The sequence below is a fragment of the Phalacrocorax aristotelis genome, chromosome 10 (genome assembly GCF_949628215.1).
Source record: "Phalacrocorax aristotelis chromosome 10, bGulAri2.1, whole genome shotgun sequence".
NCBI classification, from domain to species: Eukaryota; Metazoa; Chordata; class Aves; order Suliformes; family Phalacrocoracidae; genus Phalacrocorax; species Phalacrocorax aristotelis.
The window spans coordinates 17554111-17578273 of NC_134285.1; the positions used below are offsets into that span (position 1 = coordinate 17554111).

The 24163-nt window shown below is 40.3% G+C and overlaps 2 protein-coding genes across 17 annotated transcripts in view; one reads left to right on the forward strand and one right to left on the reverse strand.

Moving 5' to 3' along the window:
• The window catches only part of MYBPC3 (myosin binding protein C3), a 70425-nt gene extending 62716 nt beyond the window's left edge, over positions 1-7709 (forward strand). Inside the window, exons 30-35 of the mRNA XM_075105398.1 lie at positions 366-505; positions 1265-1424; positions 2017-2153; positions 4731-4917; positions 5995-6037; positions 6554-7709. Coding sequence (XP_074961499.1) covers positions 366-505; positions 1265-1424; positions 2017-2153; positions 4731-4917; positions 5995-6005 — 635 coding nt within the window. The 3' untranslated portion in view covers positions 6006-6037; positions 6554-7709. The remainder of the gene's footprint in view (positions 1-365; positions 506-1264; positions 1425-2016; positions 2154-4730; positions 4918-5994; positions 6038-6553) is intronic.
• Positions 7710-22144: 14435 nt separating this feature from the next.
• Positions 22145-24163, reverse strand: part of MADD (MAP kinase activating death domain) — a 74818-nt gene continuing 72799 nt past the window's right edge. For all 16 annotated transcript variants that reach the window (XM_075105408.1, XM_075105403.1, XM_075105400.1 and 13 more), the window contains one exon: positions 22145-23692. In XM_075105408.1, coding sequence (XP_074961509.1) covers positions 23585-23692 — 108 coding nt within the window. In that variant the 3' untranslated portion in view covers positions 22145-23584. The remainder of the gene's footprint in view (positions 23693-24163) is intronic.

Here is a 24163-nt window from a genome sequence, read left to right on the forward strand (position 1 = left end):
TTGCACTGAGGTAACAAAGCAAGTAATAAAACAGTAGTAAAAGAGTTAATCACACCCATCCAAGAAACACAAACTTCTTATTCCATTTTAAGTAAGAGTTTGTCTGGTGCCTATGTTACTAATTCTACTGCGTTGCCTATTTCTCAGTAGGTTTCAGGCCACTCAAAAGAATATTAACAGGGTATTTGAAAGTTTCCCAACTTTCCTGTTTACAGTTTCAATTTCACATAAATGCAGTTCATTGTTATGGAACAATTATAGATTGTTATCAAGTTCTACTTTTTCCCTGCATGGGAGGAAATGACAAAGCTCTTAGATCTTGAAGCAAAAGCTAAAGGTTTGTTTTTTTCATGTCTCCTCTGCAGACAAGCCTGGTCCTCCTCAGAATATAAAGCTTGTAGATGTTTGGGGCTTTAACGCAGCCCTGGAGTGGACACCTCCACGAGATGATGGCAATGCACAGATCTTGGGCTACACAGTCCAGAAAGCTGACAAAAAGACAATGGTAAGAAATTGCACTGAATCGGTGACATTATACGGAGTTTGAAGTACAACGTCCTGGGAACACAGAGACTTGAGGAAAACAGGTGAATTCATGACTCTTGGTTGCATGTCAAAGGTATCCTATGGCATATCAGAGGCAGTTAAACATTGAAGAATGGAATTTAAAAAGAACCAAAAGGTGAAGTATAGAACTGTATAAACTGCCTTGTAGAAAATATAAAGAGCCAGCGAGCCTGTTCCCTCTCCGGTGGTGACTGGACAGATAGCTCTACCCAGCGGGTGGAAATATATTTTTTATTTGGTATTATATTTTCCATATATAGGGAAAAACTTGAGGGGAGGGAGGAAGCGTTAGACTTGAACTCAGATGCTGGGCATGCTACGGTATATACTGGGAGAGGTATGTGTGGGAGTCAAACATGAAAACATCTTTCTCATGGAAGTCCCCATCAAGTAGTCATGCTCTGAGGACACATCTTTTATCAGGTTCCCCAGATATGAGTAGGGCTAAAACGCAAGTATTTTTTTATTCCTCAAGTTGCAAGTATTCATACATCTATCACACCAGCCAGAAAATACAAGTAAGAAAACAGATCAGCCGATCATCACGGGAAGCTACATAATATTCCATTTTGCAGGCCAGTGTTAAATACCTGTCTACCTGACTTTTCCTTGTAGCAAGAAGGATCTCTCGATACCAAAACTGTCACCATGTCTGACCTCTCATAGCATCTTTCTAAACAGTTTAGTCTTGTTACAGGAATGGTATACTGTTTTTGATCGCTATCGTCGCACAAACTGTGTAGTGTCAGACCTGATTATGGGAAATGAGTATTTTTTTCGAGTCTTCAGTGAAAATTTGTGTGGATTGAGTGAAACTGCTGCAACCACCAAAAACCCTGCCTATATCCAAAAAACAGGTAAAACTCTTACAATTCTTCAAAACAAAGATCACAAAAGCTGCTAAGTACCAGAAGTAGCACATCGGTGAATGGAAAATACAGTATTACTGGATGTCCCACTGGAGATATTTTCATTACTTAGTAACTAGCATTTTGCATTTACTAATACATTAGTATTTTAGCTTCAAGAGCCTTTACCTAGGCAGACATCACGGACTAACACAAACATCTGCTCAAAAATTTTTAATCACAGAGTCTTCCTAAACTATATTATTTTAAGAAATTAACACAACTGGGGAGTTATATTTTCATTCTGGGGTTAAGAGTTTAAGATGTCTGTGGTGAAGACTTCCCCTACAGACTATGGCTTTCATATTTTTAAGAGAAGCCGAAAACCCGTGATTGCCAGGACTTTTTACTTTAACTAAAGCATTAAATAAACAGGAGATGTGTTTTAGAGTGAAGCAAATGTAAAGATTTGTTATATGATAAATGCCATAGCTTTGAAGCTTCTCTAAATCATACAGGCAAATTAAGTGACAAATAGATTGTACCCAAGTCGCCAGAATTGAAACCACAGTTCTTACTATTTTGTTTCTTCGAATTGCAGGCACCACTTATGAGCCACCTCATTACAAAGAGCATGACTTCTCTGAACCACCTAAATTCACTCACCTTTTAGTAAACCGTTCTGTGATTGCAGGATACAACACCACACTCAGCTGTGCTGTAAGAGGAATCCCCAAGGTACAGATTACATCAACTGCCATTGATAAATATTGCAACAAGCAAAGATGCTGCCATGGAAATGCATGCCAGTTCAGCATGACTGGAGCGTAATGTGACTATATTAAGAAAAAAGGAAAGGGCACCCAATTATGTCCCACCTCACTCGTAACTGAAGCTTAACCAGAATGCATGGTGCAAGCATTTGTGTGGCTGTGCACAGAACTGGTGGGGCAACACAGTAAAGGAGACAGAGGAAAGGAGAGTCATTGCTTATGGTAACACCATGCCATTGGAAATATGCCACGTCTGCATAAAGTCTACTCACCGAAGGTGGTGAACAGCAGCAACAAAAAAGCATCCTCTCACAATGTATATGTTGTTCTCTTTGGTCTTTCAAGAAAACAGTAGCTCATGTTATATACTGTTCCATTAACCTAAATGATACATAGGAACATACAGAACATAGCTTGTCTGTTATGTCAACACACCCATACAACTTTTTGAGAGTCTGAGTTATTTTGCAAACTAGAATAAGACCTGCTGTTATACGTGAAGATTTGGGGTTTGTTTTTTTTTTTTTAATCTCACAGGAATATTTTCTCAGTCTAAATATATTTATTGAAGTCTCTTGAAAGAGTACAAAAAGATGTACTTTTTGTTAGTGAGGAACAAGCAGTAAAAACTGTATCAGCTAGGAGCTAAATTTAGGTTTCTCAAAAAAAGGGAAATAAGCTTTTTGTCTGCAGTGAAGGAATTTACCATACTGTGACATAATCTTGCCATAAATTTAAATGAGTACGATCACAAAAATTAGTACAATAGTGAAGAAATTCTTTTCCCTTCCCCTTCTGGCTGCTTGTTTCCAGCTCCTCTTCCTTCCTCATGCCTGCACAACGATCTGATAGCTACACAGCAAAACACTTAAGATAATTGCTCAAAGTTCAAATTAACTAGAAAAAAAAAAATAGTCTTAATGCAATCGTTTGCTGCAGCTCATTGGATGAAGGAGGAGTTCCAGACTAAACTCAAATATAAAAAAGGAAGCATACCCACGCAAATAGCTGCAAAAGAACAAGACCATCATAGAAGAAATATCTGCAAAATCCATCCTCCAGTGGCTGCCTCAGCTTAGATGAATCATTAAATGAGTGTTAGTAATGCTATTCCCCCATGGTGAACTGACCTTTTTTTGCATCTGTATCCACTTCATTCAGTTTCCATGGTTTTAAGAAGATTCTGAGAAAAACTTCATATTTTACAGCTCTTAACTACAGTAGTCACAGGTTTCTGAGTGTGAGCGCGCTGGCTCTTCCTTCCACGCTAGCCTGAAGAATGCAAAGTAGCCCTTCTTCAGTACACCTAATACAGAAATATAGCTGGAGAAAGTTGCTTTAAGAGTATGTGCGTTGCCCAAATTACCCTTAACAAAAAGTTTCTGTACCTACTGCAGAACTCTGCAACAGGTCTTTTTCACAGAGAGTAGCTAATGTTAATAGAGCATTCCAATTCTGAATAACTACAGATCATCAAGCACACCTCATGTATGATCTGTATGGCAAGAAAAAGTTACCATGTCAAGAACAGCCAATATTCATGCCCTGGTAGCAGTGTTGAAATGAAAGACACATAACCCAGAAAGATGAAGAGCCTATAGGAAAAGAAGCAAAGAATTCTGAGGCAGGAAAAAAATTTACAGCTGATATCTTTAAAGAAAATTAAGCATGGCAACTGGGGTGCCCTGAATTGGATATCACAGGTCAAAGACACAAGTGATTCAGTAGGCTTGAATGTACTCTATAAAACAGTACAGTAGTTTTATATTTTTATGGGTGAAGAAACAGATAAGGTTAATTCCGAAAGTAAAACAAAAATGCAGAGCTTGGTCTTCCAATCTTTAAAGCCTATTTCTCGCTATTGTAATAAGGAGCTTGAAATAAACAAAAGCAGTTTACTTTATATCAGATTTTTCATTTCCAAAATTTCATTTCTAAAAATTAAAGGCACATTTTCAAGTACTGGAAACAAAACACAATGTCTTGAATTGGTACAGAGCCAATCGCTTTATTGCTCAGCTGAAGCCAACAGAAACTTTACTTTGAAATTCCTGAGATTGCTAAAGATATGCTACATAGTTTGGAAAATCCTTTCCCAGACCAAAACTTGGCACCCCAAGTTGGCCACCCAGCATCAGCAGACCTTTATGACAACCCTGGTCTAATAATCTGTGCAATTTAATTCCCCTTCTGTAAGATACCTGAAGCATTCAAATGCATTTCAGCAAGCAAGATCAAATAACTCCTGAAGGAATTATTTGTAGCCAGTTTGTAGGATTTTTAAAAGCTGCAATAAAATAGGACACTGACCTACATTCTCTGCGTGCTATTTGAGAGTTAAAGAAAATACTAAACATTTTTATTATTGGTTTCATGATTTTGTATTAAATGAGGAAAGGTTCCTTGAAAAATTAATACTGCTGTGTAATATATAGCCCTCGCAATGAATAAACCTTTGATGGCTAAATTAAAGCACTAATATCATCTGTAAGTCTTCCATTTTCCACCTTCAATTTTAAAATTATTCTTTTGTGTTCTTCAGCCAAAGATATTCTGGTACAAAAACAATATGGATCTCTCTGGGGATGCCAAATACCGCATGTTCAGTAAACACGGTGTGTTGACCCTGGAGATCCGGAAACCCACTCCGTTTGACAGTGGCTGTTATACCTGTAAGGCTGTTAATGAGTGTGGTGAAGCTGAAATAGAGTGCAGACTGGATGTCAGAGGTAATCAGATGAATCTTACGGATAACACTAATACTGCAAGGAAGAAAGACTAACCGATAGTTTAAAAAACATAAATCCCAGTTCCCCTTTATCTAACCCTTACTTCTTTGTTGGTAGCTACAAAGTTTGTTAATTATACGCACCAACAAGATTGTGTTTTTCATTCTAAACCATTATGATAGAATTAAGCTACTTGCTAGGTGATACAGGTCTGAAGATGGACAATTAATATGCTTCAGACAATACTTCTAGAGAAGATATTTAGCTCAGGAATGGAGGGCTATCTACAAATATTGCATTGTGGCTAATTTTATTATCCATTGTGCTATACTATGAAATTGAAAGTTTTAAATGAAGTCAAACATATGTAAAAGGTAGTTCATGCTATATCACAAAGGTTTTTCAAACATTGATAGCTTATTTTGTTTGTCAAAAGGGCCAGGAAAAAAAAAACTCACGTTTACAACACAGTAAGAAATACTGACTGAATAGTTTGGGTAAAGCCACCACTACTGTATCTGTTTGTCAGTACGAACCTACATAGCACCACTTTAAGTGCTCCAGAAAAAGCTGTGAAAATGACCTGCATAATGGCCATTGACCACGATCCATCTTCAGCATGGCATGCCTATTCCTGCACAGCAGAGTTCAATATTTTACTCAGTGCTAAATCGGGGGTGCGCACGCAGGACACCTTGCGGTGCAGAGCACCGACATCCTACTTGGCAGCATGCAATATACCTGCATTGGTTCTGTGACAGCCTCGGGCTAAGAGCTCTGAAATGTCTAGCTAATCTATGCAGCAGCTTATTAAGGTGTTCACACTACTTTCAGTTCAACAGATAGCTCAAGTATTTCTGCTCAGTGTCATACTGTACTGTGTAGGCACGGCTTAAAGCTTAATATTATGACCTTCTGAAGCTTTCTTTAGGAACTTTGAATCTCCTTGGAATCATCAGATAAAAGCAGCTACTATAAAGATTCCATATTTCACCTTCAGCACCAAGCCTCAATTTAAAATTAACATCCTTTAATGTCTAATAACATCATCTTTTTTTTTTTTTTTTAATTCTCCAGTACCTCAGTGAAACTCTGAACCTCAATCCATCTGCGAGCCAAGGTATGAATCAAAATAATTGAGCTGGATAAAGGAGCAACGGCTGTTTGGTTAGATGAAAGATTAAACAGCCATTAGATATTAATGGCATTATAAATATTTATGGAATTTTTATAATGCTGGGTCGACAGTGCTTGTTTTGATTTCTGTTTGGTTTTTCAATAATCATACTAAAATCACATTCCTGCAAGGCAATTTATTTGGTTTACTTTAAAGTCAGAACTTTATGATTCTCAACTTTTAATATGCTGTGCCAGTGTAAAAATCTGTAAGAATAACAGAATACTCCATACACTTTTTTTCTTAACTCACTACAAGCGCTCCCTCTAGAAGACTTTCACATAGAGCTATCTAGTATCAAAAATCCATGCGCATTACTTTAACCAAGCAAGCAGAGTGAAAATTACAGTGCATGTAGAAGCGTAATGTACATTTTAGACTTAAAAAAAAAAAATAGCTATAATAAACAATCAGGTAATGTATTTAACAATAAATCCTTCTCTCCATTCTCTGACTCAGCATCAAAATGGAACTTGAAAAGAAGAAAATTGAAGAAATTAGTGAAGAATAATTTCAGTTACATTTCCTACTCATCTTAAAAGTCATTTAATACATGTGTACTAGGAGGTGGCCTACTCAGCATATTTTCAGCCCGTATTTCCTCTTTTCATACATCTGTTTTAACTACATTGCTCCATCTCCATGTGAAGAAATTCAGAGAAATAAAGATAAAACTGTCTCCCCCCTTATATGTCAGGGGAAAAAATTATTACAATTACACGCAGACCCAATCCATTCCTAATGTCTGAAATGAACATAAATTCCCCACTTCTACGGTTCTCTCCATTTTCTCTTCTGAAGAATTATTTGTAATATTTAACCACCTTTCATTATACTGATCTCTGCACCATAGAAAGTGACTTTCATTCCTACTGCTTTTACTGTCAGTGCTTGAAATATCCAATTCCATGCTCCTGAGCAGATCCTTGCAGCACCACGTCTTCAACACACAACATTTGGGAGTCTCTGGCTAAAGCTACTCTTCTGTTCTACATAGAAAATAGTTTCTTTGATAATTACTCACTACTGGTTTTCTAGCTTTTGAAAATACACCAGCACAGAATTCCAGTTATTAGTATGATGTCTACGACTGGTTGCAGAAACATCTAATATACAGAGATAATTTGTACATCAGATGAAACAGTGAAAGGCGTAGAGAGGAAGATTGCACATAAATAGAAAATTTCAAAAAAAAAAAGCTTGTGACTAATACAATAAACCTACTGCCACCAAATATTATGGGAGGCTTTTGAAAGCCTATGTATGGTATGCGTGTATTTTTGCAAAAAATTTTGTCTAATCAAATGACACCATAGCATCTCTGGCTTCTCACCTGCTAGTTTGAATAGTATTTGGGGTGAGGGTATTTTTGGACCTGCAGTAGTTGTTAGTAGGTTCTGGCTGGAAAGTGTTTTTTCATGATCACTGTACAAGAGAAGGTGGGAAGATGGTCCAGGAGGCATTGCCTTTTGGAAGAATCAACACAAAGGAACCGAAGTAATACTGCTCCCCGCCTCCAACATGTCAGTCAAGATGGGAAAGCATGCCTGACACAGCATGTTAGTTGAACTAAACAAGCAAATATATCTTCATAATAAAAACACTGATGATAATGAGATGTGTATTCTGATTATTTTATTATGGTATCAGAACAAAGAAGGGTGCTCTTCTAAAACCAAAGGCAACTTATTCAATGTCAACATTTCTCTGTTGCATATTGTTCTGGTTTAGCCTGCAACTCACTCCCCCACCGGTGGGATGGGGGAGGGAATCAGAAGGGTAACGCTCGTGGGTTGGGATAAGAACAGTTTCATAAAGAAAATAAATAAATAAATAAATGCAATGGAAAGGAAAACAATGAGAGGCGTGAAACCCGGGGTGGGGGGGAAGGAACCACTGAAACAAACCGCACGCGCCGCAGCCACTCACTGACCCAATGCCGCTCCCGAGCCACAACTGCCCCCCCTTAATGTACTGGTCATGGTGTCACATGGTATGGAATGAACCTGCCATTGGCCAGTCGGGGTCAGCTGCCCCGGCCGTGGCCCCGCCCCTCCCAGCCCCCTGCCCACGTGGCAGAGCGCGGGAAGCTGGAAAGGTCCCTGACCACCACAGGCACTACAGTGAAGAGAATTAACCCCTTCTCAGCCAAAACCAGCACGCATAGTTGTTATTCAACAAATAAATAAAAAAGATGGAAAATATGCAAATAAGTTATGTTGTTTTGTACTTTCTTTTTTTGAGCAACACCATTATCTAAAAAATAAAGCACATACCACACACATAAAAGTCAGAGACATTCTATATTATAAAGAGCCTATGACCAGAATGCAGTGGACTGACAGGATCATCCCAGCATCTGTGGGACAATATCTATTGAAAAGCAGAGGCTGAACTGCAAGAGCTTAGACTGCAAAGGACACTTCACCCTCCAGGGAGTTAGGTGCTGTACAAAACACATTCTATTATCAGAAAGGCATTTCACAAAGAGAGTAGACTTTCATGTTGTAACAGGGTACGATACTGAAAGAGCACAAAAATAAATCAAGAGTCACTAAGGAAATGGCATTTTCCAGTCAATTCTTAGCTATTCAACACGAGGGCAATGTTTTTGGGAAGAGCAGTGCTTTCACAAGTGACCGTTTATTTCACCTCTCAGCTGTGAGAAACAGTATACTGCAAACTGATGCTTTCACTAGATGGTAGTCAATAATTTTTTTATGATATTTCATTATTCCAATGGTCTTCAGGTATGAAATTCTACCATATATGAAATAAGTTTCCGGTGTTCGCAAATTTACTTTCTGCTGGTTTGAAGTCCTCAAACTTATGAAAACCAAAGAAATGACTCCTCAAAAAAAAAAAAAAAAAAAGCAGCCAAGATACTACTTCTGGAATTACTTCATGTAGAGTAGCACCAAATAGAATCTCATTCTAAAGGACCTTCTAAGATGATGCTGTACATGAAAAACAAAAACTAGTTTTAACTTCCAAAACTTTCAGTGACAAGACATAAACCAAATCCAAATCTGAATAGTTACCAAAAAGAAGCACACCCTAGTTAGGTTTCTAAAAATTATTCTTAAAGATGTGAATTCTGACAATTCAAAATGCCAACCACTTCTCACACACCTGAAAGGGGGAAAGGTCCACCTGTAAGATCTGAACTTTCTGTGATTAGTTCTAGAAAGGTCTTTAGAAGTTGTAGGTGTTGATGTTTTGCAAGCATATAGTATTGTCATTTAACTGTTCCATGGCTGATACCGATCCCAAATGTATAGTTCATTAATTGCCCATTAATTCCCTGTAGTTAATAAACAAATAAACTGCTTCCATTCCAATCTGATTAAAACTACATAAACTGAGCAGCTTCTCCCAAGCCCAGCTGGCTAAGAACAACAGAGTGTATCACAATTTTTCCCCATCACAGCTGAAAGACTGGCTGACTTAAGATGGTTTTAACTACCTTTTTCTGTGTGGGGTCTCCCTGATGCAAAAATTGGATGGACTTATCTCTAAAAGTCATGGCAAATGTTCTTACCTTGTAGTTTTTATGTACTGTTAGAAAGAAGTGTGCAAGGTAAGACCTTATGAAAAAAAGTTACTAAGATAGGCCATAAACTTTAAAAATTCTTATCTGCTGGCATTCTCTTTTAGCATATTGTGCCTTTCACAGCTGACAGCAACCACTATCAAGAACAAAAACAACAGTCATACTGAGTCCTTTCAAGTTTTCCCAAGACAAAACAACTCTGTTATTGCTCGAGTAAGAGATCCTTCCATGTGAAAGTATTAGACAATGTTTACTTGCTCCTGGCAACGGGAAGCTTTACTTAATACTCTTTATAAAAGCCACAAGATGTAATTAAACTGTCAAATGCAAGCAATCCTTAGCAGAACTCCTCATTTCTTTTAGTCGCTTGATACTGCCTTAGCGTTCAAATCCTGACCACCATTCTATGAGTGAAAAATGATAGCAAAATGAGTTAACAGTCAAACAATATTTTTAAAATAACAAAAATAAAATTAATGAACCACCATGAACAAAATATAGTCCTTATTTAGGGGCCAAAGTAAAGCAAAGCAGAAAGCAATTTCTGCTTGGAATGTCCCACCTCTCCAGATGAAGTGTGCTTCTCTCACCAGGGCTGACTTACAGACCAGCAGTCACCTCCACAGTATTTGTAGACACGTAAACTTCATCAGAAGATCATGTGGAGGAAATACAATTTTGAAGACTTGGGAAAGCATCTGCAAGAAGCTGAGAAATGTCTCTCATCTCCCATCCTCACTAATTCAATTTTAAGATGTACAAATAAGATAACATGATTTAAACATAAATCACCTTCAAATCTGCAAGCATTACAAAACCTTGGAAGATAACCTGTGTGTTGTCTTGTTTTCATCTTGTTCTCAAAGATGAAAGATTGGCTCCTTCAAGACTATATAAATTATTTTCTTACTGACTAACCTGATTTTAAAGCATCACCCAAATCTTACTTAAAAAGCACAAAACTGAGCTTCTCATCAGGATGCTCACAGACTAAACTTCAGAGCAGTGATGGGGGAGGGGTTTAACTTAAATGCTAACACCTGACTTTTGGGTAGTGGCTGTAGCAGGATTTGAGGAGGATTTAACATCCACCCCCTTCCAGGGCCACAGGTGTAAGCTGGTTAGGACAGCTCAGCACTCCTGGCCAGCGTGGCAGTCCCCCCCAGAGACATGCATTCCTCCTATTAACAAAGGCGAAGTGGATCAGTTGGCGCTAAAGAAGGGAATAAGCCGTATGTCCATGCTGAAGTCATGACAATGACTGCATTTGGTGGAGCTTCTCAGGTTGTAGCTATTTTGTATTCTGCTATCATAAATACATGACTACTAGTATAAAACTAGTAGGCATATCCATGGTAACACCTGCAGAATAAACATGCTTATTGTTTCTTTCCTAAGCATTATATTTGTGACTCGTTAATAAAAATCTATGTAGTATTTCATCCCCAAGCCACTGTAAATCCAGGTGTATGCTCTAGTACTAGAGCTATTCTTGTAGTAAGTGTGCCAACTACTAAACCTATTTTTATAGGTTTACTATGCTGGTGGGTCCTTGTGTGACCAAGGAAGGGTAACCTGTGTAATAAGAAGCTGTTTTCATCAAAATGAGCATATTGTTGCAGATTAGGTACTGATGTATTTTGTTTAGCTATTTGAGTTAGGGTTAACTACACCAGTCCACACTGGTTGTAACAGAAGGTGCACTAGTGCAGTTATGCTGATACAAATGTCCTAAATTTTCACACATTCACATGTTTGCTACCAAATCATTGCTTGGAAGATCATTAGACCATTAGAGAGAAGTCAAAATAACACAAAGAAAACTACTTGCATTTAGTAACATGTTTAGAAAAATTTCGTTTTCCTTAGTAGCTTGTAAACACTAAGCATTGTCCTTGATGGATTGTTTCAGTTTAGATGATCAATTTAGTCAATGTATGACCCAATTTTAGCACAAGCTGATGATCTGTGCCCCTGCTTTGTTGCTTGTTACAATACTTAAGTGATACGGTGGGGCGAAATGAAAATTAAATGGATTGAGCTCACATTGTCCCAACAGAATGTTTAAAATGGTATAAATACCAGTCACAAATATATCATCCTGTTCTCTCTGCAAGAGGGAACAGTTATCTTTATTGACTTTTTCAGATTTGTCTGAGCTTATTATCATAGAATGCCCTGAGTTGGGAGGGACCCACAAGGATCATTGAGTCCAACTCCTGTCCCTGCACAGGACAACCCCAAAAGTCACATTGTGTCTCTGAGGGCATCGTCCAAGTGCATCTTGAATAGCGTCAGGCTTGGTGCTGTGATGCCTCCCTGGGGAGCCTGTTCCAGTGCTCCACCACCCTCTGGGGGAAGAACCTTTTCCTCATAGCCAACCTAAACCTCCCCTGGCACATCTTCCTGCCAGTCCCTCGGGTCTCTGTCATCGGTCTTCAGAGAGAAGAGATCAGCGCCTGCCCCTCCCCCTCCCCTTGTCAGGAAGCTGTAGACCACAATGAGGTCTCCCCTCAGTCTCCTCTTCTCCAGGCTGAATAAACCAAGTGACTTTAGCCACTTCTCATATGGCTTCCCCTCTAAACACTTCACCAAATTCGTGGCCCTCTTCTGGACCCTCTCCAGTAGCTTTGTATCCTTAACATACTGTGGTGTCCAAAACTGCACCCAGCACTTGAGGTGAGGCCGCACCAGTGCGGGGCAGAGCGAGACAATTCCATCCCTCAACCAGCTGCAGCGCAGGGCTTGATGCCCCCCAGGACATGGTTGGCCCTCTTGGCTGCCAGGGCACGCTGTTGGCTCATGTTTAACTTGCCATTGACCAGAACCTCTATGTCCCTCTGCAGAGCTGCTCTCCAGCCCCTCATTCCCCAGTCTGTATGTACATCCAGGGTTGCCATGCCCCAGGTGCAAGATCCAGCACTTGCCCTTGTTAAATTTCATATGGTTGGCTATAGCCCAGCCCTCTAATTTGTCTAGATCACTCTGCAGGGCCTCTCTGCCTCGAGAGTGTCAATGGCTCCTCCCAATTTTGTGCTGTCAGCAAATTTAGTTAATATTCCTTCCAGTCATCCAAATCATTTATGAAGACATTAAAGAGTACTGGCCCTAAGAAGGACCCCTGCGGAACCCCGCTAGTGACTGGCTGCCAGCCTGATGTAACCCTGTTGTGGTTTAGCCGGCAACTCAGCCCCACACAGCTGCTCACTCACTCCCCCACCGGTGGGACAGGGGAGAAAATCAGAAGGGTAAAGCTCATGGGTTGAGATAAGAACAGTTTAATAATTAAAATAAAACAATAATGACAACAAAAATAATGCAATGAAAAGGAAAATAACTAGAGAGGTGAAACCCGGGGCGGGGGGATTGAACCACCAGAACAAACAGTACGTATGCAGCCGCTCACCGCCCGCCGACCCAACGTCGCCTGTCCCTGAGCCGCAACCACCTCCCCCATGCGCCAACTCCCCTCGTTAATTTATTGGTCATGGCATCCCATGGTATGGAATGAACATCCCACTGGCCAGTTTGGGTCAGCTGCCCCGGCCGTGGCCCTGCCCTTCCTGGCGTCTTCCCCATGTGGCAGAGCGTGGGAAGCTGGAAAGGTCCCCAACTACTACAGGCTCTACTTAGCGACACTGAGCCACTACTTAACAGCAACTAAAGCATCAGTGTGCCATTGGCACTTTACCAGCCACAGTGAAGAGAATTAACTCTATCCCAGCTAAAACCCATTTGCTATGACCCTCTGAGCCCAAACCGTCAGCCAATTGCTCACCCACTCCATTACGTATTTATCCAGCTCTATGCTGGATGTCTCGTCCAGGAGGAGACTGTGAGAGACAGTAGTGAAAGCTTTACTGAAATCCAAAAAGATTACATAGACTGGCTTTCCTTGGTCAACTAGGTGGACCTAGTCATAGAAAGAAATTAAGTTTGTTAAGCAGAACTTCCCCCTCGTGAACCCATGCTGGCTGGGACCAACAACTGTGTTGTCTTTCATGTATTTTTCAATAACTCCCAGAATAATCTCCATAATTTTGCCAGGCACAGAAGTGAGATTGATGGGCCTGTAGTTACTGGGGTCATCCCTTTTGTCTTTCTTGAAGACTGGGACAACATTTGCCAGCTTCCAGTCAACGGGGACCTCTCCAGATTCCCAAGAGCATTGAAAAATCATTGAGAGAGGTTTTGCTATGACATCAGCCAGCTCTTTAAGTGCCTTCATATGAATTTCATCAGACCTCATTGACTTATAGGGATCCAGCTGAAGCAGCAAGTCCCACTCAAGTTCAGAGTTGTTTGAGAGTTTATCATTCGCACAGTCATGGCGCTCTAGCCCAGGGCTCTAAGGATCCCAGAGCCCAACACCGATTAGGTGTTGAAGACTGAGGCGAAGAAAGCATTAAACATCCCTGCTTTGTCTATGTCCCTATATTTGCAAGGTGACCATGCTCATCAAGCAATGGGCCAATGTTATTTCTGGCCTGCCTTTTGCCATTAACATATTTTTAAAAGCCCTTTTTATTGTCCCTCACAGTACTGGCCAGCTTCAACACTAATTGAGCTTTGGCTGCATGAATTTCCTCCCTCAGTGGCAAACAACATCTCTGTAGTCCTCTCTTGTCACCTGACCTTGCTTCTGCTGACCATGTACTTTCTTTTTTTACCTCATTTCTAGAAGAAGATCCCTGCTCAGCCAAGCTGGCCTTTTGCCTCGCCTGCTTGACTTCCTACACTTTGGAATTGCCTGCTCCTGTGCTCTTAGGAGGTGGTTCTTAAAAGGTGACCAGCACTGATGGAGCCCAGCACCTCCGAAAGCTTTTCCCCAGGAAACATACCAATTAGTTCCCTGAGCAACCTGAAGACTGCTCTTCTCATATCCAGAGCTGAGGTCTTGCTGGCAGTTTTCCTCCTGTTACCGTAGATTTTAAACTTAACTACTTCATGGTCACGGTGGCCAAGGCAGCCACCAGTCACCCCTTCACCCACGAGGCCCTCTCTGTTAATAAGCAACAAATCAAGGAAGGCACCTTTTCTGGTTGGTTCCCTTAGTACCTGTACCAAGAAGTTGTGTAAATGGTTTAGAAATCCTTTGGAGCTGCTTGTACCAGCTGTGTGGTATTCCCAGCTGACATTTGGCAAGTTGAAATCCCCCATAAGGACAAGGGCAGGTGACATAGGGACAGCCCTTAGTTCCTTAAAGAATAGCTCAGTGTCATCATCCTGGGTAGGTAGCCTATAGTAGACTCCCACAACAACATCCGATTTATTTGTCTGTCCCTTAATCCTTACCCAGAGGTTTTCAACTGTGCCATTGCCAACTGCAAGCTCCATGCACTCCAGCTCCTCCACTACATACTATGCCACCCCCTCACCTCACCTTACCTGCCTATCGCTCCTGCAAAGCCTGTAGCCATCCATCATGGCACACCAGTCACAGGACTCATCCCACCAGGTTTCACTCATGCCAATCACGAGTCACATCTCTGGGACTGGGCCAAGGCTTCCAGCTCCTTTTGCTTGTTCCTCATGCTGCATGCATTTGTGTAGAAACACTTCAAGTGTCGCTCATTGTACCCATCCGGAGCAGTCTGAAGAATCTCACTAGCATGCAGGTCCTCGAACTTTAGCATGCCATCCCTGACTAGCCTCGTATTGACATTTCCCCCTTCCAATCTAGTTTAAAGCTCTATCAATCAGCCCTGCTAACTCCTGAGCAAAATCCCTTTCCCCTTCTGAGAAAGGTGCATCCCATTGGATGTCAGCAGACCTGGTGATGAATAGACCATCCCACGATTGAAAAAGCGGAAATTCTGCCCATGACACCAGCCTCAGAGACACACGTTGATCAGCTTGGTCGGCCTGTTCCATTCAGTGTTCTTCCCTGCTACTGAACGGATCAAATAAAATGCTACCTGAGCACCTGAGCCTTCAACGAACCGCCCCAAGGCTCTGAAATCCCTTTTGACTGCCTTTGAACTTTTGTTTACTAAATCTTCTCTGCTGACATGAAGAACCAATAATGGGTAGTGGTCTGAGGACCTTACCAGACTAGGGAGTTTTCTAGTGACATCCCTTGCCATGGCCCCAGGAAGGCAGCAGAATTCCCTGGGGATGGGTCTGGTCAGCATACTTGACCCTCCGGTCCCCTCAAAAGTGAGCCACCTGTGGCAACTACCCTTCTTTTTTTCTTAACATGAGTGGTTGTGGTGCAGCAGGTGGGCTGTCTAGACGACCCCTCCATCCCAGAAGGACCTTTGTCCCAACATCATCAGTTGTCTGCCGTTCCAATTCCAGGGAATTCCATACCTGTCGCGTACGGGCAGCTGGGAAGGTGAGGCAGGCTGAGAGTGGATTTGCCTGCTGCCCCGCACAGTAACCTGCTTCCATCCTCCCCGACCTCTGAGGTCTCCTCCTTCTGCCTGGTGCTGAGGGGGTATGGGGTCTTTTGTCTCTTGTATAATTATATAAAATCAAATACAAAAATTAAATTCTATTTGTTGAAACTTACAGTGAGATGTCAAAAGGTACCCATATATTATTGTAACAAAGCTTTTCAATGCAGGACAAGATAGATATTTAAGATAGCTTCAGCACACCTCATCTGCAGGTTTCATTCCTTCTAAGAAAGGATTATTGTGCTAGCTATTCCAAGGGGGATCTATGATCGAGTAGAATTACTACAAAAACAAGAAAATACTAGCTGATAGCATTTTTTCCTTAATTTAATTATCTGATGTCCATTCAAATGAGAGCAGTAAGGAAAAAGATGTTTCTGGAAATTAGAAAAGTAATTTATATTGCTTTTAACACAGAATTTCTTTGACATAAAATCCTTATATATGTTTAGGAGAGAGGTTTGCCACTAACATATCGTCCTGAAGCAGGTTTAGAAATACAAGCCATTCCTGTCTCCTTACGAATTAATTTTGTCAGCACAGTCTGCTGAGATTAAAAATAGCCCCACTGATACCTTTCAAGTGCTTCCCAACCACAGAACTCTATTTTAGGGAAACAAAAGTTGTCAGTGAGATATCCTTTACTTGTCTTTGGGCAGGGTCCACACAGCCGTCTGCATAAGCAACACATCTTAAAACAGTTTGAACTGGTGAAAGTTTAAAAGAAACAGATAAGAACCATTTATTAGGTCCTGATATGGAAAAAATAGTCTAGCATCTGCTTTCCATGCCAGACAGAAACTTTGACAATAAGCAGCCCTAAAACCACAGATAACTGTCATAGCTATGACAGTTTCGGTCACAATTCGGGATTAGGATAGCTTTACAAAGAGAAATAATCCAAAAAATGACTAATCCAATATATATAAAATATCAGTGGATACGAAAATGTATGGAATTGATATAAGGTGGAAAAACTAAATGGTAGGTGTGTCCCCTTGTTGTTTCTCCACCAAGTTCAGATAATCATCTGAAATAAAAAGACTATCATACATAGTTTTCATTGTTTTGCTTAGAAGTATAAATTGTGGGACCCCAAATATATGAACCCAGAATGTGGATGAAAGTAATTTAACCTTCAGTAAGGTTGCATTTGCTTGGTTTCTGTCACAATGCTAATAATTGCCTCAGTGACACAGATCTACTCCGGGAAAGTATGTTCACGAAAAGACTAATTACTAATATAACTCTCAAATATATTTTTGCAGTTTACTGCTGGTTTTCATACACCAAACCCAGAAAAAAAAAAAAAAAAAAGCTGAAAATCCAAGCTTTCTTCTGCCTTGTAGGTCAGTTCATGTATATGTTGTCCTAAAAAGAAAAACAACCCAAGTACAGTAGATTTTGATCATTGGAAAGTCCTCAAAAGTTTCTACCTGGAAACAAGACTTTCCTTCCTCACTGGTATAAGGGGGCTTACAGTACTATGTATTTACAAAGCAAGATATTTCCTCTTATGCTTTTTTGTTTCCTACAGCACTGAAAAATGTTAACAATTTGTTAGGTTACAAGTCTGTTCTAGACAAGTTTGTTTATTTTTAACATCTGATCAAATAGTTGATCCATTTCTAACAAGGAATGTAGGGATGAGCTGCTGCTGGGAGCTATGGCAGAGCAGCAGAATTAGGACTGGAAATCGTTTCTTTTCCCTCTATAGCACTCTTCAGCACTCCACAAAAAATAATTCCATTTAAATGCAAAGGGAGTAAGAGCAGAATAAGGCTGAGGGATGAAAGAAGATGGCAGAGAGCTTGGTAAGAACAGGAGAGAGGAAGATGACTATGAGTGGAGTCTGGAAGGGGGCAGCGACTGGTCGGAGCAGGAGACCAGGGAAGAGCATAGGTCTGAACTGCTTGGGCAAAAGAGGCTGGAAGATGATGATGGTCACAGAGGCGAGAGCGTATGAAAAAACACTAAGGGAAACGGAGAAATCTGATGAGAAATTGAGGTGCAGAACTGAGCCTGGCTGGCTGAAGAGAGCGTAGGCCAAGAAAGTGTGAGGAAACGATGAGGAATCTGAGCAGGGAGACAGGTAAAAAGGGAAGAGATCCTTTTGGTTCCCAGAGCACCGTGGATAGACTGGCACTCACTGGAGTTAATAAGAGAAACTGAAAAGGCAAAAAAGAGTGGAAGGAATGGAAATACAGAACTAGAGTTTTTGTACACTTGAAGGAAGAAACTGTTTAGAGTTTTACTGTGCTTTTCCTGCCACCGTTTCTTCCTTTTTATGTACAGCTATTTTGGGAGAAGGGGATTTCTATTTCTATGTAGGTTCCTAAACCACGTTTATCACTATAGTAACTGTTGCAAATACAAGCAGGACTGTTTGCCCCTGGCTGTTTGTATATATGATTCTTTGCTGGACTGATGCTTTAAAACAAAATTGGTCAATGCTAGAACTATGCCGCAGAAGTTTCAAACCATTGTACACAAGTAAACAGAAAATTAACTTAGAATTTTACTAACTTTGGTATAAATGTTGAGCTGACTTTTATCAAATCTGAGCACAGAATGAGCCTGAAAGGGGTCCTCTGTAAGTCTGGTTTGTACTTAGCTGCACTCAAACCTCCTCTATCACCAACATCAAGCTCTTAAACCTTCAGATACAGTGCTGGAAAGAGGGGTCACATACCCATTATTATTTAAAGCATTTCTACTATTTAAAGCATTTCTACTATTTTAGTTAAACAGTCACACTGGGAGTTGCTGTAGGAACTCAAAGCTGTCGCTCACACTGAACATCTTTCAAGAGTGGTACAGGGTAGGGCTGTAGTAGCAGAAGCGAAACAACGCCATGCAGGTGTTTGCCCTGAGTGGTATTGCCTGTGTCTTGCCCTCACGACAAGCAGATGCCTCTGGCTGAACTGCAGCTTCTGGAAGAGCAAGAGGCTCTTTGGAATTGCCTTTTCTCTGGCAAGGTCATTCACACAAAGGTTCTGCTCCTTGGTCCTAATTCCCACTTCTTCAGGAAGCAGGAGATGTTGTCTTTCACCAAAACCTGGCTCATGTAGGAGCAGTGACTTGGAGCTCCTGAATATCACTGGAGTGAGAGTTGAGCAGAAGCCATTTTACTCACAGAAGGAAGATCTCACCTCACAGGCACCTTCTTCTGACTTTCACCCATTTGGCAATCAAGGGGAACTGGGAAGTAAATATTGGTCTTCGTGAGAAGTTCAGCTTCTATTTTCTGCTTAGTTCTGAATTCAGTAGTAACAGGAGCCTATGACTGACACAGGGGCAAGCGACTGGTTTGTTCCCATTCTAGGCAGCTGCTTCCTTACTAACAATACACTCAGTTGGAATCAAAAGCCCTCCTCTGGCATAAGCAGGATGATTCTAGAAATATCTCCAATATCTTTGCAACATAAACATTCTTACAAAAGCTTAGACTCATAGCCACATTTTTCCATCCACTTTGATCCCTAAGATAGAACTTTAGCTGGAATCAAAATTCTTCATGATTTGCATTTATGAGCAGTTTAGCTTTTGAATGCCCAGTTGAACACTTCATCTTAGAAACTATGCTGTCCTGAAAGTGTCAAAGTAGAAGGGCAGGGATTATCTGAAGCTAGTAATCAGTGTGTGGGAAATTTGTACAATGGCCTTCTTAAAGTAATGAACCCTTCCCTTCAACAGACATCTTCAAAGTTTTTTTCCAGAGATATCCTCAGTAAGTATTTAAGTACCGTTGTTGTGACACTCACTGGCGTTAAAACCTTTAGCCTTTAAAACATGGGCACATACATATTAGAAACCAACCCTGCATTCACTAACAAAACAAGGGCAATGTTTTTGAACATTACAACGAAGATCTGCGATCCAGAAGCCAGGTAAATTAGTAACCTTGGTTTCACTTCGAAAACTGCCAGGAAGGCTAGTCACAAACCCCAGTGTTTGCAGAGAACACTTAATGGTAATTTTGAAAACAAGCTTCCACAAGCAAGGAATTGTAACAGAAAAAGAAACTTCTTCACAATAAACAAATATCTTAAGCTTTAAGGCAAGTTCGTGAATCTTTGTCACATTTGTGTAAGTGCCTTGGAAATACCAGAAGCGCTAAAATTAGAAGTTTATCTTGAAATACATAAACACTAAGACACAGGCTCCTCCTAGTGGTAAAACAAGGAGGATTATTCATTTTGGTCTAAGAATCTTCTAACACTATTTATTATTACCAAGTATTCTCAGTTTGTCTTCCATTTGGTTCTGGAAGTTTTAGAATCCTCTAAGTTTTACTGCTGCCAAGGACTTCTTACCTAAAGATGAAAACAAGTGAGACATGACAAAACACATGCAAATTACCGTTAATTTTTTTTTCCTCAGAAGTAATGTTTTCATACTGATTAATGCTTAGGAGTAATGAAGTGAAGGTGGAAAGGATGGAAGACTGCATTCCAAAAGACTTATGCTCCCGTAACAATTTTAAGTCCAACCTCCAGGTCTGCGTTTGGTATCCAGAGAAGAGCACTGTCTATTTAGTACTGGAAACACTGCACAGTGTGCCTTTCAGATGAATATGCTACATTCTCAGTTAGCAGAACACCTGCCAAGTTACAGTCATCACAGATAAGATTTTGTAAATTTCAAAAATTTTGAAGCCAAGTCAGTTGCTCTCACCTAAAGAGCAGAAGCCCAGTGTCTGAGGTTGTTACTGATTCTTCCTCACCATTGAACGTAGAATCATTAAGGTTGGAAAAGACCTCTAGGATCATCAGGTCCAACCCCCAACCCAACAGCCCCGGCCTCCTAAAATATGACCCCAAGTGCCACATCCACAGGTTCTTTGAACACCTCCAGGACTGGTGACTCCCCCACCTCTCTGGGAAGCCTGTTCCAATGCCTGACCACTCTTTCAGGAAAGACATTTTTCCTAATACCCAATCTAAACTTCCCCTGATGCAGCTTGAGGCCATTTCATCTCATCCTATCACTTGTTACTAGGGAAAAGAGACCGACCCCCACCTCACAACCTCCTTTCAGGCAGCTGCAGAGAGCGATAAGGGCTCCCCTCAGCCTCCTCTTCTCCAGACTAAACCCCACCAGCTCCCTCAGCCGCTCCTCATCAGACTTGTTCTCCAGACCCTTCACCAGCTTCGTTGCCCTTCTCTGGACACGCTCCAGCACCTCAGTGTCCTCCTTGTACTGAGGGGCCCAAAACTGAACACAGGATTCAAGGTGGGGCCAAATATACTATTTAGCCACTCCTTTAAAATTATTCTGTCAAAATGGACAGAGAGCCATTTTTATGATCATGCCCTTTAAAAGTCTTATTCTGGACTGAAGCTTCTCAGCAGTCCAGGGCATACGTCACTATGTAATTTATAAGTCACAGAAAAATACACTTGCAAAAATACAACTTCTACAGGGAAAAAAGAAGGAACTATATACACTAAGTGATGTTGTGCATTTAATTATTTTAAACTCTGATCTTCCCCTTATAATTTCAACTGGTCTGATTATGTTAACAGGCCTGCTAACATAATATTTAAAAACTAACATTGACTACTTAAGTGGGACACAGTATTACAGTAAATGGAATATCCATTGCAGACCAAAGTGATTTTACTCTTAACTGTGTTTGTAATACAGTAGTACCAATAATACTACAGCTGCTAAAAATTCAGATATTGCTAGAAGTCAATTTACAGTCTCAGAAGAAAATAAGTAAATTAAATACAAAACAGGCTAATTTCAGGCTTTGCCAATTTCAGTTTTGCCTTTATACTAGGAAAGGATGAAAAAAAACTTTACTTTTTGCTTCTATTTGTATGTGTGCAAAAAAAAATTCAATGTTTCAGATGCATCTGTTTTCCCTATTCATGTTTTTCAATTTTTGGTTTTTTTTTTTAAGATTGATTACACAGACATTATGATAGAAGAAAAAAGCAAACCCAAGTTTCAACTGCTTATGCGGAAAGAACTGTAGATTTTTTTTCTACTTAGTCTTCTCTTTTTCATTATTTCATATATGTGTATGATGTATTTTGTATATAGTTACGTTAATTTCAGAATAAGTTGCATCAATAGAAACACACAGGAGGATGAAAACCAGTTGCTGGTTGAATGACATTTTATTTTCACATTGAGACAGCTGTACAGTTTCTATAAATAGATGTGGTACTACAATATTTACATCGTTTCCTCATCCATTACTAGTGTATTCCATTCAAAATGGTAGACACCCTGACCAAGCCAAAACAGGGTTATTTCTGGGTGCATTTACTCAGAATTCTATGTCAAAACATACAATACATCAGTTTGCAACAGAGCATTTTTCCCAGGTGTTTTACATGTCACATTATTTTCTCCAGACAGTCCCTCCTTCCAGCACCTAAGAGCTTTCCAGACAAGTGCAGTACAGTTCGAGAACAAAAAACAGGATGCAAAACACATTCATATTCAGCCTACTTAAAATAAGGAATGTGATGGATAATTTTAACCATGGGAGTTTCATTATACATTAACATGCTATTTGCAAGTTTTCTTGATAATACAGGTACAGATTGGAAAAAAGCAATAGGCTTAAAAAATCTGGAGACAGCATAATCCTTTGGGATTCTGGACATATTCTACAGATTGCTACAGAAATATCTTGAGTAGAACAGTTACAAACCCAAAAAGACATGGGTCTGCCATGTACTTCTGCCAATAAGGTTTCCAAGTTTTACATTTCTTTATTCATTTTCTAATCCCTGTGATTAACTGCTTTAGGTAGTGCTTATACGCATCTACTGACTCTACTGCCGCGATATCTACAAACATTACCTAAACTCTCATTTGAAAATCCACACTATCCATCATGTGTCAGGGTTTTCACAATATACTGCCTTCGAAGTTTTTCTCTCCACTTCTCTTCCCACTTGAGAAGCAGTCACCTCTACAGATGGACCAATTTAATATCCAAGCTTCAATTGTCTCATGATATTTTAAGACTATGGTAGCTAAATTGTTCACGTCTACCAAAAGGGTCTGAAGAACTATGTGACAAGTACTCCATGTTGGGGGGTAAAAATGAACAACACAGAAGGAAAACAATAAGACCACCACATTTAAACAACATGCAGGACCAGACTGCTTCCACTGTGCACATGCCAGAGAACCTGAAAGTAGAAGCCTGCAGTTGTAAAGTGATTAATCTGTAACAAGTACCACTAGAAACAAAAAACCAACCAAAATCAAGCTGATAGTCATCTTAAGGAAAAAGGAATTCCAAAGGAATGGCCAGAGTAGGTCACTCGCAGCTGGATGCTGATGCTCAAAACTGTCTGATTAAAGAGCTCATAAAACCTCCATTGAGGATAAATTCAGGAGACTGAGTAGTGAAGTCAGTTTTTTTCTATGGGGAAAGACTTGCAGGTTCATACATGAACAATCAAGTTCTCACAGAAGACAGTAAAGTGAGCTTCAGTAACTGCAGTACAAATGGGAGCGCTGCACGTCAACATGCCAAAGGGTAGGTGTTTCCCACCATCGTGATCAACTGGAAACTGGTCGAGGTGGTTTGCTTTTGTTTTCTGCCTCTTTTCCACGAATGGCAGCAACATAAGAGAAGAGACACAGCACAGAGTAGCAGATCTCATGAGCCTACAAGAATTTAGAAAATGAGATAATGCAATTCAGATGATTTAGCGTTTTACAAGATCCACTGCACATTTTGTATTTTGCTACATCTTCCTTCGTGGGACAATTACTCTGGCTACAGACAAAATCAGGCAAGTGTCCCACAGTACCTTATAAATGAGATGGATATAGAAGAAAAACCTTATAAGAAATTTTAAAAACCCTCCTTTGGGATAAAAACATCAGTTGCTTGATAATATGATTCTAATCATTAAGAACAGCAAGCTAAGCTAAGAAGTTGGCCAGCTGGCTTTAGAAAAAACATCCTACGTTTTTGCTTTTGGTCTGTCATATGAAGTTATGAAGTTACAAAAAATGCTCTGGGAGGGGTTGAAAAAGCTAACTAAAAAGGCTAAAACTAAACATCCAATGCTGTACCTTGACTCATGAGATGGTGGGATTCTTCCTTATTCACAACTGTCTTTTTATGCTCAA